The sequence below is a fragment of the Ctenopharyngodon idella genome, chromosome 21 (genome assembly GCF_019924925.1).
Source record: "Ctenopharyngodon idella isolate HZGC_01 chromosome 21, HZGC01, whole genome shotgun sequence".
In the NCBI taxonomy this organism is placed as follows: Eukaryota; Metazoa; Chordata; class Actinopteri; order Cypriniformes; family Xenocyprididae; genus Ctenopharyngodon; species Ctenopharyngodon idella.
The window spans coordinates 12501601-12522114 of NC_067240.1; the positions used below are offsets into that span (position 1 = coordinate 12501601).

Genomic DNA, 20514 nt, shown 5'->3' on the forward strand with positions numbered 1-20514 from the left:
CGAGAGAATGCATGTCAGTAGTATTTAGCATGATGTTCTCCCTGCTCAATCATGGCTGTCTCAATTCTCTTCTACTCTGATCATGTCTACATGTACTCTCCCAGCTCCATTTATACAATTTGTTTTTTTTTTTCCTCTAGTGTTTTACAGCTGTTAGATTTTCTTTGATAAAAAAACACATTTCCTGTGGCTCTCTTTAGGGAAAAAAAGAGGAAAACTCATTAATTTTTGCTGATAAAGCACCCAGACAAGCTTCGATAATGGGAGTTCACAGAGCCATTTTACAAAGAGGGATATCTGAGGCAACATTAACTTCAATTAATTACTTAGCTTAATGGTCAGAGCTTGCTTGTGGGCGTATAAAGCTGATCAGTCCTCTTCACTGGACACTGGGCTGTTAAATCAGTGTAATCAGCCCCTCTGTCTGTCTTACTGGGCCGGACTGGTGTGTAATGAGTCTCACAGTTGCAATTTTCCTATTCCTATTAAGATTTTATCATCAAACAGGCAAAGATTTGTTCATTGTCTATCTTTATATTTCTAGTGGAAGTCTAAAAGAGCACTGCAATGACATCTTTTCTGCAAGGTGTTGGAGAAGATTTGATCCATTGAACTGATCCAAATATGCAAATTCATATTAAAAAAAATAATAATTAAAAAATCTAATTATTAACATAGCCATCTATGATGCTAGGTTATTATAATGGCTAATTTTATTTGTGGGTGTTTCTTTAACTTTAAACAAACACTTTTGGACCTGTAACCTTTCAATCTCCTGATTCTTTTTAAACATACTTAAACTTTTCACACGGAATAGTTTGATTAATTTGTCTGCTAGCAATGGCCAACAGTCAAATATTGTTTGGAAATTTTTTTCAAAAATGTTTGGTTCATATTTTTTTTATAAGAATGCAGATGCATTAAAATATTACACTCACAACATAAAAATTTTTTCTTCTTATTCACCAAATCAGCATATTAGAATGATTTTTGAAGGATCCATATGACACTTCAGCTTTGTCATCACATAAGTAAATTACATTTTAAAATGTTAAAATAGAAAACAGTATAAACTATATATACATATGATCTCATGATCATTGCCATCACATAAAATGTATTCAGTGTATTTAATATTTATTAGTATTCTGTATTCTGTGATTGAAATGAGAATGGTGGAAATTATTATTTTTTTTTTAATAAAATGGCTGACTGATCTTTTATGTATCCTAAATATAGAAAAAAATAATACATTTGCATATTAAGCAATAAACATAATTTGAGAAAGTGACAGCTTGATTATGCATAAAAACATTTTTACTATTTTTTTTTTTTTTACTATTTAGTAGCATTTTTTTAGCAATTCATATTTTTTATTAGACTTTTTTCATAGTTGAAGATTGAAATTCTTGGTCTGGGATATGGCACAATAATCAATCTATACAAACATACACATTTTTTAAAAGTAGTAATGAAGGCATGGTAAAACGTTTCCAAGACCGCTTTAATGTGAACTTCATAACAAATGCTTAAAATTTGTTAGTTTTAATAAAAACGGTAAGTCAGTGCAGACAAAGTATTTCACTACAGATTTTATTCAGAACCACGTCTGTGCTGTTGCTGGAAAAACTGACATGTCTTGAGGTGCCTAACGATTTCCACTCCTATTTTCCACATTTCAGATTTGGTTCTATACCTGGATTTCTTGTACTGCAGTCTTTTATCTTCCTCTTCTTGCAGATTCCTGTTAGATTAGCCCAGTTTAGGCTTATATACGTGCAAAGTCTTATTGATCCTGACAGTACATGCTTGTGTAGTGCAGATCTCATTTGATGTCCAGATTAACCAAGGTCAGTTATAGATCCACAAGGATATCATTAATGTAAAGAGCCCAGACTGCCAGTTCACATTACCGTAACCTATATACTGCAGTATTTCTCATCTTGCATAAGGAAAACAGAGTTTAATGTCAGGCAGTAGACTTTGATTTTCATTTGAAATCCTTTTTCAGGTTCTAGCAGCAAATTACCCAGTGATCTGAAATCCGGTTCTTGCGGTGTTTACAGAAGGAACCATTGGGAATGCTGTGTGTTTGTGTGTTTTTGCCCACTTGTGTCTATGTAAAATGGGAGATTTAAAGAATGTTAGTGTGGCAGAGACGTGCGTCGTGGGACTCACACTGCCCCCCTGTGGGTAAGTCTCAGCGTGAGCTTTTGGACAAATATCAGGCTGACAAAACAATGGGCTTAGACACCATGCTCATAAATTGTATCCTGCTGGTTCCTGCCGCCAGACTCTGTGCACGCCACTCCATCAGTTTGCTTTCATTAGTCCTTTTTTCAGTAAAATCTGTTAGGATGGCGGCAAACTAGTGGCTACAGATATAACGACGACGCACAGATGTTCAGACCGTAATTCGCCACCTTGCTTGTGTGTAATTCAATGATTTATGCCTTTAATGCAAAGCCATAAATGAGATGTCTGTAGCCCTGCATACAAATGGAATCTCTTAAGGAAGTCATAGCCCAGTAAGTGTTCATATTGTTATTATGATTAGCTCCCAGAGGGAGGTGCTGGTTCAGTCTCTTCAGCTTGCCTCAGATACTCACATACACAGAGTCTGCTGCAGAAGCCACGGCGTATTTGAGGGTGCTGGACACGTATTGGTTTTTCTGGGAAATCTGCCTGTTTCCGGGCAGGTGCTGTTGGCTTCCCTGACAGTTCTGAGGAGCAACGAACAGATTAGCAAGCGGCGTGGTGCGTATAGTTGAGCTGGGGTTATGCAGGGAGGCTCCTTAAAGCCAGAAATGTTAAATAGGCCCTCTGTGCCCACAGCTCAGGATGCCTGCGGTGTCAGAGCCAGATCGCCTTCGTACACTGGTACACAAAGCAGTCAGCAGTAAACAAGCTAAAACCCGTCAGAAGAAGCGGGGGCCGCGCAAACGAAGAGAAAGTCTGAGAGAGTCGGATTTGAATGGAATTGGCAGCAGAGGGGTTTAAGATGAAAAGGTCATAGCTCACTTTCGCCTTTCAGAGCGCCTCCGACAAATTATCTTTGAAGTATCATTGGCGCAGTTGTTCATTGAGATCAATTGAAATGCAATGACGACGTCAAAGTGTTGGTGTGATGTTTTTTTTTTTTTTATGACCCATTTTATTAAGGAAGATTTTCTGCACCTTCCTTCCACCCTCTGCTATTGCTTTATTCCTCATTTGGTGGGTTTTTCACTAAGTCCTTTCTTATACCTAGTATGAGGAGGATAAACCTCTTATTGCGGCAGGAACATAATCCCTTTTGCATGCCCACAGCGAAAGTATATTACACACCAGAAGTGGAGCAGATACATCTGTGACTGTGTAGGGCACCAGGAAACTCCCACATCCCATGATCATAGTAAAAAAAAAAGCCTGAAACACTTTATTTGATATTCAACCCACTATCATGTGGTTTAAGAGGTTTCAGAACCAGAAATGCGTAAAATCCAATATTCAGATGATTCAGGGTCTTATTCAAGGTCTTAGATGCTTAAAAATCACAAAACTGTCTGTTTGTCTATTTCGGGGAGAAAAAAAAAGGTTCGGAGCTGTTGTGCAGTGGTTATTGTGCAGCCTTGCTGCTCAAGTGGACAAAGCAGGTTCAAGTCCGGCATGCATTGTGTCTAATTCGATGTCTCCCCTTTCTGCCTGATAGTTTCTTGTCAGTTTTCACTTTACTGTCTATTTAAGAGGCTTCTGTCTTCTTCTCGCCCTCATGTTGCTCTTGAGTCTTTCGTTCATCTTCGGGACGTATATAAATAGGGATGCCTTGATCAAGTTTTTTTGTGCCCCCGATCTGTTCCGAGTTATTGAATATTGAGTATCTGCCGATAACGAGTCCCGATCTGATACTTGCTTTTAATTTAGGCTTTTATTCATATATGAAGACATATTTAGAGCTCATCAAAATCAATAAACGGAATCTTGATTGTCTTTATTGACAAGCAAGCACATTTAAGCTGTCATGTTACCATATTTGCAGAGCTCTATAAATAATAAAGGTCTAATTTAAATCTGTTTATAATGTTAAGCGATTGGATCATGTTTACGATCTGTTTTTGTACATTTTGATGCATGAAAGTTTGGTTGCATGGACTTTAAAATGGGCAGACAGAAACTCAGGTTTCATTAAAATATCTTAATATCCCCCCCCAAAAAAACAAAAAACTAGAGTAGTTCTTAGTAGTAGTTCAAGTTTTAGCCATAGTTTGATAGTTTTTACCTCTATGTGAAGGTGTCATTTGAAAGGGCCTGTAAATAAACTGGCTAATGGACTTTCCAATTGGATATATTTTAACGGCCACCCATTTTCACTTACTGTTAGATGCTCATGGCCCAGCAAGAGGAGCATCACTTTGTTCTCAACTGTGACAAGCCTGCCCTCCATCCCTGACAGCTCATTGATTACCGTGGTGTGCTGCCTTTCGATCGTCTCCCTGATGAATTCTCTCAACCCTGAGATCCTCCCTCCCAAGTTTTCATTTGTCTTTATCCATCAGAGCATTTCTCAGGAGGGTTACCATGAGAACATGCAAATTCTGTTCTGCACCGTTGGCTGTCACCTTTCCCTTTCTTTTGTGGCATAAACACTCTGTGATTGGTGCAGCTATTTTGCAGTGTCTTTCCTGAAATGACAAATCAGCCCACACTGATAATGGCACAGAAAGCCTGACAATGAAAATCATTGGGAGATCAGACATCTTGCCAATTGGTCTAGCTGATGTTTTCCTTTTCCATGACGGAGAAGAAAGTGATTCATCTTCCCAGGCTATCTGTTGCCCTTGGTCGCTATTATCACCGAGCTGTAATTGCCTGGTTTTACACATGGCTGAGCGGCTGCCTGGCCTGTCTGTAATAAAATGGTAGGCAGAAATACAGAAGACATGGGGAGAAGAGAAACAGAAATAATGAGCTTAGTTATCTAACTCTCCAGATGTAGGATAAAACAACTGGAGAAGAGTGGGGGTCGCAGCACGTCCTGATTTACTCTGTTGTTTGATGCTCTCTTGAGAGGTTTACATTCGTATGATTGGTCGGGTTGAGTCTTTGGCAGTGATGCAATGGAGTAGTCATAACGTTGGATCTGGAGGTTTTTTTTTTGCCAGGATAGACAGCTATCTCTAATTGTTGACTTGCTGTGAAATGGCAGTTCCTGCGGTGGGTAACCACCAGTGATAGAGTGATATTGTCTAATTAACAGCCATGTTAGCTCTCCCTTGTGGCCGTTCCAAAATCTACCATCAGCCTTGTTGATGTATAATGCATAATGCACATATTCTAGCGTTGAACATTTGTAGTGAATTTAGAGTAAATGTTATTGAAATCATATAATTTTAGGTAAGATTTTTTTTTTTTAAGTTTTTGAAAAAAGTCTATTATGCTTACCAAGGCTGCATTTTTCTTAATCAAAAATACTGTAAAAACAGTAATATTTTGAAGTATTTAACTGTTTTCTGTTTTAATATATTTTAAAAAGTAATTTATTTCTGTGATGACAGAGCTGAATTTTTATCAGCCATTACTCCAGTCTTCTGAATCACATGATCCTTCAGAAATGATTCTTATGATCATCAATGTTGAAAACAGTTGTGCTGCTTAATAATTTTGTGGAAACTAGAGCTGCACGATTAATCGTAAAAAGATCGCGATCTCGATTCAAGCACCCACGCGATCCTACTTTATTAATGACAACAATTCTCCCGCGTCTATTAAACCTTTGACAAATCATACCGGAACGTTCAAATCTGTGTTCGTGCTGCCAGAGCCAGAGAGAGCCGTTTTGAATCACACATTAGTTATTTCTATGTTACAAATATTCACATTATCACAGAAGTACTGAGATATAAGTTTTAAGTTAGTATTTAAACACCGATGTCTACGATAGCGATCAAAATAGAGCAAACTACCTTTTGAAACGAACTTGGCACGTCAAATAACGGTTGTATCAATTACATCTAATTCCACTAGGTGGCGACAACTGACTGTTAAAAAATGTATTTGTCATTGAATCGTTCATTCAAAAGATTCGTTCAAAAACACTGATTCATCCAGCAATGAAACAAGTATTTATTAATGAGTCATTGAAATCATTCAAAACCATTTTTTAAATAATTCATTCAAACATTTTCCACCAATTAGAGTCAGCAATTTATATTTTGTCAGAAGCTCTAGTAAATTACATGTTATTTTGTTTGGTTGTATATTCAGAATCGTGGGAGAATCGTGATCTCTATTTGAAATCAAAAAATCGTGATTCTCATTTTATCCACAATCGTGCAGCTCTAGTGGAAACCGTGATAATTTTTTTTTCAGGATTCTTGTTGAATAGAAAGTTCAAAATAACTGCCTTTAATAGACATAGACTGGCCACCAAGTAAACTGACTTGCCCTAAATGGACCTCAGTTGCTATGCATTGACCAACATCGACATGTATTGCTTGGCAATCCACACAGGTAACAGTTGATATCCCAATATGGGGGAAAAATATTTAAGATTCTATCCAAGCTCTGCATGTCCCAGTAGAATCCTTTACGGCTCTTGATGTCTGAGAAACACACTTTCTGTGGTTAGCTTATTAGCTTCTGTGCTGCTTATTTACTTTAGAAAGCCATAGGCTACCGTAGAAGCAATATTTCGAATTATGGTTATATTTAATTACGTTTTCCTGGTATTGAGGACGTGAAATTGATGTCCCGACTGAATGGAAGCAATACCTTACGGCTCAAACCCTATAACATTTTTCTCTTTAATGGCTCATTCAGGGTATGCCAAGGTTTTGATTGACAGCTAAATTCTCCGGTGTAGCCAGAGGAGAGGCAAGGGCTCAGCTGGATTGTTTTCCGTGGCTTAGGTTCCAATTCCCAGCTCTCCGTTTGGCAGAAGGGATCCACTTCGCCGTCAGTAAACTGTGACCGTGTCTCAGGGCTCTGATCTTTTAATGCCTAGTCCCAAGAACTTTCCATTTGGAGTCACTGATCCAAAACCGAAGGGTTTTTTTCACTGTTTATATAAATTGCAGCCCACAAAGCAATAATTTGAGTTGCAGGTCTTGTCTGAGGCATCATCAGTCTTTTGCTTTCAGCTGTGTGGTAGTGCACTTGGGTCTCTCTTGCCTAGAGTTCTGAATCATGAGTTATTAACAGAAGGTGAACATTGCAGCTCCTCTCAATATGGTTTATTTCCTCAATCAGCTTTGGGACTAAGCTGCACATTTGCCATTTAATGGGAAGAATGAAGGAGATTGCTGGTTAGTGCGAAGCTGTGGGCGCTTATCACGCCGTACAGTGTAGACACTCATGGAAAGAATGATATTTTGGCTATATATTTAGTTTATGTTTGTTATAACTGAGATTTATTTAGTTAATTGTGCTTTGTAAGATATCTTTTTGCAGTCTCTCTCTTTCCCTTCAGTTGAAATGAAGTATTAAGCTCTTTAATGGGTTGCAGAGTTCCATAAACGTTACCCACAAGGCCTTTCCTGCTGTATATCAGCTACTTTGTAAAAATATGTAAATTTCACCACATTTTTATACAGCTCAGAAGCTTGTTAGAATGAGATGAATGGAGAAAAAAATCTATGCAATGCAAATTTTAAGCGGAAAAAAGCATTGAAAAATTTTAAACGTTGAAGGGAAATTATTTTATATCACAGCTGTATCTTTGTCTGACAGTATGTTTGTACAAATGTGTTAGATAGTTCAGTGGCTGGTTCAGTGTTGCCTTTGAATAATTAAGTGGGCGGAATTAATTTCATGGATTAATGCAGCAGAATATGGTTGCATTTTTTTGTGAAATATGGTTGCATTTTAGATAACTGCATGACACACGTAGGCAATCTTGTTGCAAAAGACGTTAAACGTCTTAATGATGCCATGAAGTGGGGTGTATTTTTTTTTTTTTTTTTTTTTTTTTTTTTTTTGCATATAACAGCTAAAGGTATCACAGAAACATTCAGAAAATCATTTAACATTGTTTTGGTTTTTTTTCCCTCCAAAAAAGAAAACCAGTGTTAGTTATGTGTTTACGAAACACGTGTGCTGACAACCACGGTGTAGGAAGAGGAAATTAAGCTAATCTCCCAATGTTTATTTTGGCTCCAGAAAGAAAATTGTGTGGCGCAGCAAACAGGATTTGCCCTTCATTTCCCATCATATCTCCGCAAAAGTGTGTCTGTTAAAGGGATAGTTCACCCAAAAATGAAAATTTGATGTTTATCTGCTTACCCCCATGGCATCCAAGATGTAGGTGACTTTGTTTCTTCAATAGAACACAAATGATGATTTTTAACTCCAACAGTCATATAATGCATTGAAACGGTAACACCATCTATGAGAATAAAAAAAAATAAAAAAATAGGCACAAACAAATCCTAATTAAACCCTGTGGCTCGTGACGACAGATTGATGTCCTAAGTCACGAAACGATTGGTTTGTGTGAGAAACCGAACAGTATTTATATAATTTTTTACCTCTAATATACCACTATGTTCAACTGCCTTGCGCATCCGGTTGGTGAGGTCTGAACGCGCTCTGACAACGGAAGTGATGTCTCGCTCCTATACTTAAATGAGTGCGAGACATCACTTCCGTTGTCAGAGCGCGTTCAGACCTCACCAACCGGATGCGCAAGGCAGTGGATGCCCTAGGGGTAAGCAGATAAACATTAAATTTTCATTTTTGGGTGAACTATCCCTTTAAGGAGCCCTAGGATTTTGCAGGAGAACACCTTTACGATGCAACACCACCGACCCGTCCCGTTAAATCCTCTTTCTTTGAGCCAGCTAGGCAGGGGTCCAGTCACCCTGACCACACATGCCAGTTCCCCCTAACCTTTCCTCACTCACAGTCGTGCACCACACAAACAACTTCCTTCACAGCAAGAGACTGAAGTGCACTCTATCAGTTTGCCAAGTGTACTTTATCAGTGTGTCGGCCCGGAAATCAAAGGCAGGTCATTTGTCCTCGGGCTGCGCATGTTTACTTTGAGTTGTTGCTCTCACACCCACCCACACAAAAAATATACTGAAATTCAAGCAACCGATGTACTCACAGTTCAGTCGGAGAGGCGATTAGGCCTTGCTTCAGTGGTGGTGTTTGAAGAGGGAGGAAATGATCATTTGTGCACATCCTGAAGGGATAGACAGATAAAAAACAACAGATAAATCCTTCAATGACTTTTACATGAACCATATTCTGTTTGTCATCACAACATTTTTGGTTTTAGGTTTTTTTAAAATGAATTTTATTGGATTTTATTAGGATTTTTAAAGTAATTTGCCGTTTGTAGTTGAAAACTATACATTAATGTTAAGTAATTAGGTTGACACTTCTTTTAATAATCATATGAGAACTGATTATAAACAAAATTTTAAACTCGCTTCATGCACGTCCTCCATATAAAATGCTGCGCTGCTTGCACTACAGATCAGAAGTTTGGGGTCGGTGAGATTTTTTTTTTTTTTTTTTTTTCAATGTTTTTTAAAAAAGAAACCTTTTTGTTTCATTTATTTGATAAAAAATACAGTAAAAACAGTAATATTGTGAATAACTGTTTTCTATTTTAATACAGTACATTTATAATTTTATTTATTCCTGTGATGGCAAAGCTGAATTTTCAGCATCATTACTCCAGTCTTCAGAGTCACATGATCCTTCAGAAATCATTCTAATATGCTGATTTGCTGCTCAAGGAACATTTCATATTATAATCAATGTTGAAAACAGTCCTGCTATTGAATATTTTTGTGGAAACTGTGATCAGGATTCTTTGATCAAATGAAAGCATTTATTTGAAATAGAATATTTGACTGCCAATTAAAAGTATTCATTTCTTTCTTACGATTTACCAATTAAAAGATTTTTTTTTTTAGTGTATGTTTTGAACTCTCACATTTCTGAGTGGTAAAACAGAGGCATAGCATTTCAGTAACATTTGCCTACTGGGTTTTGATTAGATCAGAGGAACATCACAGAAATTACTCCTAGGAACATCAGAGGAATTACTCCTATTGTTATATACTTATATATCAGTGTGGTCTCTGGGACCCCAAACATAAAAACAGTAAGTCATTCTCAAAGTGCAGGTTCCATTAGTGTTATGAGACTACTGGATTATTGCTGGTTCTTTCAGCTCTGCATATCCTCAGTATTGAAATCCCTCGTATTTGGCATTAAATCTGAGTCAGGGTTGTTTTGTATAAGTGAGTGTTTGATGCTACAGCCAAATTTCTATATTCGTTGTGGTTCTCTTTATTTTAAAGTATGTCCCTATAGAAATGTAAGTAATTTTGAAAACTATGCTCTTTAATCATTCTTTAGTCGCACATATATGTAGGAGTAAGAATATCTTGGAGATATCATAGAGAGGTGATAGAGGGTGGGCTCCTTTGACTTGGGGCAGTTAGCAACTGCCCAGCAGCATCCTAGCAACAACACACGACACCCTACTGAGAATGTCAGTCCAACTCCAGTGTCATGCCAGTGAGTTTTGCACTATTTGCATGTACTTCAGAATAATGTATAAATCTAGTTCATTTTTTATTGTTAATTTTTTCCTTTTAGCTTTTGGGTAAACATGCATCTTTTTCATGCAGAGAGAGCATCTGAAATCTGACTGCAACAGTACGACTAGACTAATAGTCTCTCTGATGCTGTTATGAAAGATTGCTAAACTTGGCAGGCAGCTCGTTAATAGTCTCTGAAGTCGTGATATTTTTTGCTTCACCATCTGTGGTGTTTTCTTTTCTCTCTCTCTCTCTCTCTCTCTCTTTTTTCTTAAAGCTCTCCTTCTTGTCAATAATGTCATTTATCGCTCTGAAGGTAATTTGTCCCGGGGCATTCAGTGGTTTAATACTGACTAAGCAAGAAAAACTACCAGAGAAAGTACCAGACCAGGACGTGACAGGATTTCACTCCCGGATCATTTTGCCATAGTCAAGCATTGTCATCTCCAATCTCTCATGCTGTGCTTTAGATTGTAACACAGTGAAATATATGATATCCATTAAACACGCTCTATAACTTGGGTCGTTTAGTCTATTTCCGGTTTTGCGATTGATTTATGCAAATCAACAGTCAGACACCAAGTGGGTCTTTAGAACTGTTTTGCTGGGGTGGCTAACCACCTCTCATCCTCCCATCTAGAATTAACACTTGCCAAACACCAAATGCACGCTTCTGAATAAATAAAAGTTGCGCCCCAGTAATCAATAATTTTAATAGGAAATGCAATATTGCAAAGTCTAAGTCAGCCTACTAAAATGATAATCTGCTCCTTGCTGATTTAAAAGGTTCTATTTGTTAACATTAGTTCATGCATTAGGTATTGTGAACTAACAATTAACAACATCCATAAATCTGTTAATGGTAAGTATCAGTGAACTGTTGGTTATTGTTAATTCATGTTTCTCAGTTACCCATTAGCTAATATACATTTTTACACTTTGAAATGTATTATTATATGTGGAAATTAACATTTAACACATTAATAAATACTTTAAAAGTGTTGTTTGTTGTTAATTCATGATACTTGATTCATTAAAGTGTTAGTTCACCCAAAAAGGGAATTTCTGTCATTAAGTACTCAAGTTGTTCCAAACTCGTGAGACATTTGTTCATCTTCGGAACACAAATTAAGATATTTTTGATGGAATCCGAGAGGTTTTTTTTTATCCTCCATAGAAAGCAACGAAATGACCACATTTAAGGTCCAGAAATTCAATTTTTGGGTGAACTAACCCTTTAACTAATTGTTGAATTTAACCTTGTTGTTAAATGTTACCTGGGGTTCAAATAAAAGGCATAGCTTCTGCTAAAGAAAATATTTGACATGGTTTGTGTTCGTACCGGAATTTTCTTTCTTTTTTTTTTTTTTCTCTCCAAATTTTCTTTGTTGTGACACCTGTATGGAATATTCCTCATTTAGCCACAAAAACAAATATATGAGGAACAAAATCCTAATGTATCATTGTGTTTTTGTTGCAGTTTTACAGAGTGACAGTATATTTTTTTTCTAGTTTAGAGGTTATGTGTGATCAGGATCCAAGGTCTAAATGCCAACAAATCAGTTTGCCATTAATATATAAGGGAAAACGTACTTAATAGTGCCACTGTCATGTGGACAGAAATATATGTTGTTTATAAAAACTATGCAAAATATAGTTTAATGGACAGTAAGAATATTCATAGCCTACCATTCGCAAAATCAGAATTTTAGACTCTATGTATGTTTGTTTTTGTGTTTTGTGCACTGCACTCCATTAGGATCTCTCAGTAGGGGGGACGTCAGGCTCAGAGCTTGGCCTCCCTCTCGGTGAGAAAATGCAACTGATGGCCTGCCGAGCACGAGTCTTCCAGACATGCCTTTTTCTGCTTTATTATCATCCTTCTCCACTTCATGATTTACAGCCTTTTGTTTGCGACTGCAACCAAAACGCCAAACAAGCCCCACTCGAAGCATTTTGTTTTAGTCATTTTGTTGTTCAAACACCCCCCTGCATGCAGCCCATATGTCACGATATCCATCTCTCCATAACATTTTCACATGCCTTTCTGCTGCTTTTTCCGCTCCCTCCTTCTTTCGCCCTGTCTTTTTGCATCCTCCCCCCTTATTCCTCACTTCTCTTGTCTCCACAAGCCTCGGTAGAGAGAGAGCAAGCACATGTGGGGGTGGGGAGGAATCACAGCTGAATTAGTTGTGTCTCTCTGATTGGCTGAGAGGCTGGGTATTGTGGGTGGGGGGGGAGAGAGCGGGGCGGGCTACTTTTGTTTATTACATATTTCCCCCCTTTCTCTTATCTTGTGTTATCACGGTAACGGCTCCTCCTATACAAACATAAAATTGACAGTGGAGGGGAAGTATCATCGGGCTCACTGTATTCAAGGGGAGGGGCGTGTGTGTTTGTATATGTGTATGTGTGTGCTGTCTTTCTGCCTGAGAAAGAGAGCCATTTAATTTGTGGAGTGAGCAGGGATATGCGTCAGTTCGTCCGCCGTATCCAAGACACTGCTGATGCCGCGTCCACAATCTGCTCAACGTCACTGTTTCATCAGGCGAGAGGGGTTGGCGCTCAGCGGCGACGCCACCACCAGAAGAGAGAGTCAGGCAGAGAACGAGAGAAAAGCAAGGCAGCATTGGTGCACTGATGCCTGTGTGCGTGTGTGTTTGAGTGTGTCTGTGTGGGGCTGCCGGCGGTCCGCTGCTCCTTAGTTACTCTGGCTTCTTGCTGCTGCTGTACGTCCTTCATCCTGTTTGCCTCTGACACCATGATTTTTTGTAATCACTTAGGTGAATACAAGAAGGACGAACTCTTGGAAGCTGCGAGGTGAGTACATGCCTTCTCAACCTCATCCTCATCTCATTTCCCACTCTCCCATGATTCCGTTGTCTTCCTCCCTCCTTTGTGCTGTTTCCATAGACACTGTTTTTCTTTTGTCGGTGCACATGGATATGAATTAAGGCATGTGTCGGAGAAGGTGCCATCAGGGCCGGGAATGTCTGACTCAGTGGATTCATTTTCATACGTACATGTGATGGCCTGAAGGAGCCCACTTCCTGCACAGAGGACAGCCCGAGAGTTTCCATTTAGCTGCATGCCATGGGCTGAATGCTTTATTCCATGTGGCGAATTCGGTTTTAATTGGTTTCCGAGTGCTGCAGGTGAAACCAGAGGAGGAGGATGATCTGAAAGAGACATAAAACTTCACATCCTACCTGTTGTCAGGGGAAACTCCATTTCACTAAACACCTGATTGTCACCATAGGACACCTAGCCATGGAGAAACAAGACTGCCTTTTTAAACACTTGATATGTCAGCAATCCCAGCAGTCACCGCCTTCGTCACAAAGAAAAGATGTTCCTTTTCATACTCTGGTCTACATCTCCATTGGCTTTGCCCCCCCCCCCCCAATACCCCTGCCTTCAGGCGCAGCCCGCAGCATGGATACAAATCAGGACTCTTGTTGTTTTATTGATCAAGAGAGAAAGGAACTACAAAGGCCTTGTAATTCTCTCCAACATTAGGAAGAAAGATTGTTAGGAACACGTATGATCACAGGGGGCTTCATTGCTGTGGAATTAAGTTGATCTCTGCCCCACCTTGTGAAGATGCCAAGAGTAACCCTATAAATTGAGAAATGTTTGTAGAGACTTGCAAAATGGAAGATGGGCGAAGTAGATAGACAGACAAACAATTGGCAAGAAAGTCAGGTTTGACTTATGGCCTGCGCTCTTCTTAGTGGTAATCTCCCGAAGACCGGGATGCATCTGCAAACGCATCAAGAAGATTGATGACACCCTCCCATTCTTCAGCCTCTCTTCCCAGTTGTAATCTCCCAGCCAGTCCTGTTTTTCCATGTTGGTGGCAGAGTATGCATTTAAATGAAGGAACTTATGTTGTTGTTCACTGAAATCAGTTATCTGTAGTTACTGGCAGGAGGATACCAGTGCAACTGGAGAGGAACAAACTCTACTGTTTATGCAAGATTTTGGCAAGGCTTGACCTGCAGGAAAACTCCTGTATGTCAGTTTTTTTAGAACAAGCCAACTCAAGTCTGCTTTTGTCATAGAATAGTTTTTGCATGCCTGCAAGTCCCGGACAGTTTCCAAAGATGGAACACTTGATGTTGACATGTTCCTGCACATGAGCACGGCCACACGGTTCGGCAGCTAATATGTCTCCTTGCCATTGTTCACATTTTGATTAGAGTGGGATCAGGCCCATCTCTCTAGCCCCAGATGGCATGAGGTTTTGGCCATAGCCATGGCAGGCCTGTCAAATCCAGCACTGTGGTGCAGCTCATGGTGCTGGCGAGACGTAAAAGTCGTTGGCAGGTGCTGATGAGTCAAACCTCTCCAGGCTGCTGCCTGGAGCTCTAGGCCACTGCTCAGTCCGATTATGGCAGAACCATTATATAGGTTATCCACTCCTATGCATGTATACATTTTTTTATTGAAGGTACACTGTCGGGTTTCTTCTTTGTTCCATAAAGTAAATCACCAATATATGCTGTTACATGCTCCTCCTTTCTTGACTATGGCTTTTACTCCCCCATCTTTCCTTTTATCCTTTACTCCTTCACTCCTCATCTTCTCTGTGAAATTCAATGTTAGCTTGTTCTTTTTTACTGTTCCCCATTGTTCTTTAAAAACTGCAAATTTGCTTCAGGAGCGGAAATGAAGAGAAGCTCATGGCCCTGCTTACGCCGTTAAACGTCAACTGCCATGCCAGCGATGGTCGTAAGGTAAGAACATTCACTGCACCATTAACGTTTGACCACTGTATGTGAATACTCAATAGAGCTGTTAATATTCTCCTTCTGACAAACTTCCAAAATTAAGTCAAGGTAGGGGCCATATTTCATTTTACATGAATGAAAACAAGCTGGGTTTTTTTAGCTGATTTCAGTCATAAACATCAGGAAAATCGGTTCACACACAATATCTCTCAGCAGAGTTAGTTACGCTAGTCTCAGTCAACTGATGCCCAAGGTTATTATAGTTTTCAATTTATTAGTTTGTTCAATTATTTTCAATTTGTTCAATTTGTGTTAGCTTTTCCCCCTCGTTTCAGTATTTTAGGTTTAGTTAATATAGTCTAAAAATAAAACCCAAGAATACTTTCTGTAAGTAGTTTTGCAGTCATGAAAATGTATTTTAGTTTAGATTGAGTTTTTCCAAGTTACATTAGTTTATATATTTCATTAACAAAATCGTTTCACTAGTGACACTAACACTGCTTCCATCCTGTTGAAAATTATAGTTCCAACCAAAATATAATCGTTTCAAGTCGACTGGTGAGACATGCCTTTATTTGAATATTTAATTAAAATGGTGTCTTCCATGACTAAGCTTCATTGTGAAAAATGCTGCATTTTTCACTTCACCTTGCGTTCAGTGAGCTAATTTTGTATTCGAAAATAAGTTCAATATGTCATCATCACCATTGTCATCATCATCAAATTACAAGTAAAAGTGAATTTGGAGGGTTGGGTTTAAGGCTGAAGCTATAAAGCATCACTTTTGGTTCATATTCGAAAGTACATAACTATTTAAAGTAATTTTAAAGTAATTTATGTGTAACTGCCATTTAATTAGGCTAGTGTTTGCTGTTGTTGTTGTGCATGAAATTCAGGGCTCAACATTTCATTTATCAGGGAGTTTTAGGTTCAAAGAAATACTGCTTGCATTCGGTTCCAAGATTAAAGCAAACCCTCAGGTTTTTTACGAAGATATACTGCAGCTTACTTGCAGCAAGTGTGAATTGTAGTCTAGAACATGAGCTTTAAATTGAGCTTTTTTTATTCAGTTTTTTGTCTGATATAGCTATTTTAAACAATACTTGTATGAATTTTGTCAGCAGCACATGTTAGACTGTGTACAACGACTTCTCCATCAATATTTGTCACTGAGGACAAGATAGGAGCAGTGAAATGGTTGCAGAACTGTCCTAATCTCTCAGTGAGATCAAGGGCTTGATTTAGAGGAATTACTCTCAGCCGCTTCTGCATGTAGTCCTCATGCATATTTATTGAATATTGACTGATTTCCCGAGCGTGCTAACCAAAATGTTTTTTTTCTCTGCTTTTGTAAACATTTTGAGAAAAGCCTGGCTGCAGACATGCACTCTCAGCTCAAATGCACTGTGTGTGACATCATTTCTGAAAAGTGTTTAACAAAGATTGGTGCTTTATTACATAATGATTCTCCCATTCAACTGATTTTGAATGTATTTTGAATGTGGCAACAATAATTTTAGATTGCTGTATATAGAAGCATTTTAAAGGATGCTGTGATGATTTGCTAAGTAATTTTATTAATTAATTTTAAAGAAATTGCTACTTTTTTATGTTAGGTACTAATTCTCTTAAAGGCATAAATGTATGATTTGGCTTTTTAAATGAAAAATGTTTTACGTATCTATTTATTTTACATCAGTGTAACAAATTTTTTTGTAATGCTTAAAAACTACAATATGGCCCCAAACATAATTCTAAATAGACCAACTACAGTTACATACGTAAGCAATAAGGTACGAGAGGCTATGCTGTATGGTGAATAAGTCACGGCTGAAGGGCGTTGCAACCCCTTCAGCTGTGACTTATTCACGATACAGCACTAGCCTCAAGTACCTTATTGCTTTTATAAAACTGTAACCACACAATACAAATATTAAAGCCAGAAATATGTATCAATGCAACTTTCATGAAGTAAACTGTCACTAAAAGCCTTCCTTCCGCCAGAAAAAAATAGTCCCCGACTGTGAACAGCAACAGAAGTTACATTATTACGGCATTAGATGGCATCAAAGACTGTCTTTATGAGTGTGTCACCCAGTAGCGAAGACTTTTACATTGAAAAGACTGAATTGTTGTGAACACAGAACAAGACGCAACTGACAAATGCTTTGACTAGCGCTGTCAGTCACGGAAAAACCCCTTAACTGTTAAAAGGACAAGATAATACATTGGACATTTAAACAGATTTATTATGAACATAGGACTGACCTGAAGGAAATATATATATATTATTATTTTTTTCAGTGTATAAACATCTCATTTGAGAGATTACTTTTTTCTAGTTCCTCTGTAAAAAATGTCCAGACAGCTCCCGACTTTTTTCCCAGACATTTTAATGCCATGCAGCACTGCGCATTTTAAAAAACCGATATCCCAGTGCTGCTTGCTGACGTTTATTTTGCAAAATTTATGTCACAACATAAATTTTGTCCTTTTGATCAGAATGTCGGCCATTTCACACTGTGCTAAGCATCCTCAATTTAAAAAAAAAAAAAAAAAAAAAAAAATCCTTAGATTGAAATTCATCCCTGAACTTGTTTAACAAGGTCTCTATTCATTTTAAAACAGGTGAGTGGAGTAAAGGCTCACTGAGGATGTACCTGAGATTGGCTTTTATCGACCCAAGGGCCCATATCTCGCCTGTCTGTATTAGCAGACCTCTAACAAAGTCTGATGCTTAGTTATTTGACAGAGAGTTTCTATGTGAGATGCCATCATTAATAAAGGGATTATAGTATTTAGATACATGTGATCTGTATTAGCTCTTGAATGAATCTCAAGGGATTCAACCCACTCAGAGAATAGATTGGCATTGTATTTCATGTTTAATAGATTTTGTTTCATGATGTGGAAGAATTTTACAATCACCACGATAATGCTTATTCAAGCACAAAGAGCTGGTGTGTGCATTATTCCCGGGATAATCTTTAGCTCTTTTGGTCTTAATGAAAAAATGCTCTTTCTGGGTCCATCTGCTTTAGTTGGCTGTTTTGCACTCCCATATATGAAGATCAGTCTAAGGTAATGTCAATAGCAGCTTCTGCCTGAATCGCGGAGATGCCACTCTTCTGCCTTTTGTTGCTTTTTTGCCTCTGAATGCAACCCTTTGGAGCACACGCAGCTTTATTAGATGTAGAAAAACTGCACAGGAAGAATGGAGCATGGCAGGCTGGCAAAGCCTGAATACTTTGTTTGATTTAATCAGAGAATACCTTCTTTTGTAGATCCACAGACAAAGTTTTCCCTCTTGTCTAGTTACCTCGTTTTATTCTTCATCTTCGCTGCTACACAGTGAAGAGAAAGACCTTGAGAGATTCTCGGAAGTGTGTTATTTAGAGCTCTGTCCGTTTAATTTCATAGCCAATTTCATCCACCTGATACTCTAGTCTCAACCGTGAAAAGTGATTTGACTTACAGCGACCGCCAGTGCTGTTTAGAGACAGAGCCTTCCTCCACAAAACACCCCCGTCCTGTAACTCTGAGCAGATTTCGGCTGGACCACCGCCAATCCCACATATGGTTGAATTATGTATTCTGCGCTCAGACTGAAAATCACTTCCTTGGTCTTCTGTCCACACATCTCTGCGCCAAACAGTATTTTATGTTTATGCTCCATGTTCTGTAATAACTGGGGGTGTATTGGTTCAGATAACGTGACGGCTTGGTTTGTATTGCTGTTTTCGATCGGTAAATACTTTATTTTTTAGCTAAGCGTGTAGCGATTAGGTTAATTTGAGGCTGTTCACAACATATTTTAGCACAACCAATACTGTCATTACTGTCTGTTCATTTTTCGATGAGTCCATTTTAGTATACTTTACATGCATTAAGCCATATGTTGATATAGTAAAAATATATCTAAATACTGATATATAAATATGTAAGTCGTCAACAAAATAATTCGGAATATTTCAGTTTCTTCTGCTCTGTTATGTAGAAAGTGATTTTTGTCACAACCCCTTCAGCCGTGACTTATTCACGATACAGCACTAAGCCTCGAGTACCTTATTGCTTTTATAAAACGGTTACCACACAATACAAATATTAAAGGCAAAAATATGTATCAGTGCAACTTTCATGAAGTAAACTGTCACTAAAAGCCTTCCTTCCGCCGGAAAAAATAGTCCCTGACCGTGAACAGCAACAGAAGTTACATTATTACACCATTGCAGCATGGCAACAAAGACTGACTTTATGAGTGTGTCAGTCAGTAGCGTAAACTTTTACATTGAAAAGACTGGACTGTTGTGAACACGGAACAAGACGCAACTGACAAATGCTTTGACTAGCGCTGTCAGTCATGGGAAAACCCCTTAACTGTTAAAAGGACAAGATAATAAATCGGACATTTAAACATATTTTTTATTATGAACATAGGACTGACCTGAAGGAAAATGCTAAATCTGAATGCAGGTAATAAACTTGCTCAATTGATCTCTTTCTCACAATACTCTTCTACATAATACAGTAAGCTTCAATGAACAATATCAATTGAGAACATACAGTTTACATTGCTAAGAGTAGGTTGCTAAGGGTGTTGTGTAGTGATACACAGAACCTTTGGGTGAAGCCGTGTTTTATTGTGAAAAAAACACAGCTATTGACCACTCAGAATCAAGGACAGGAACCGTTTTATAAATGCTTTTAAAAATGGCCACCTCGCAATTCATATACATTTAGTATTTGTATTTTCAGAGGTGGTGTCAGACATGAGAAGAATTCTAGTATTAATATAATATTAGGCATCTTTCACTGATATTTATTGCCTTTTCTTCCTGCTACCCAACGTAAATATTTGCAGCAAACACAAGATTTAGTGAATGGCTTTGTCCACCTCTTGTTTCTAAAAGTGGGATGTTTGTGTTGATAACACTGTCCTCAGTGCTACATTTTCATTTTATAGAGCTTTTGTCACAGTTCTTTCAAGCTGCACAACCAATCGAGTAAGTTGAATTTGTATTTTTTGATTTTACTGAGGATAGAAACATAGCCCTTGTGTTATCTGTAAGCGAAAACGCCATATGCTGGTGAGGGAGGTCCACCTGGTCCGCTGCAGCATATTGTCCGTTCTTACACTACATGGTGCTTTACCACAGTTGTCTTTGTCATGCATAATGCTTTGATATTCTGACAGGAGCATGAGAATATTGTAGACTTCCTTCCCACTGAGCTTTAATTAGCCA

The 20514-nt window shown here is 38.3% G+C and overlaps 1 protein-coding gene across 4 annotated transcripts in view; it reads left to right on the forward strand.

Moving 5' to 3' along the window:
• tnksa (tankyrase, TRF1-interacting ankyrin-related ADP-ribose polymerase a) overlaps window positions 1-20514 on the forward strand; it is a 103438-nt gene that overhangs the window by 24350 nt on the left and 58574 nt on the right. For all 4 annotated transcript variants that reach the window (XM_051877698.1, XM_051877696.1, XM_051877697.1 and 1 more), the window contains 2 exons: window positions 13322-13358; window positions 15202-15277. In XM_051877698.1, the coding sequence (XP_051733658.1) occupies window positions 13322-13358; window positions 15202-15277 (113 nt within the window). The remainder of the gene's footprint in view (window positions 1-13321; window positions 13359-15201; window positions 15278-20514) is intronic.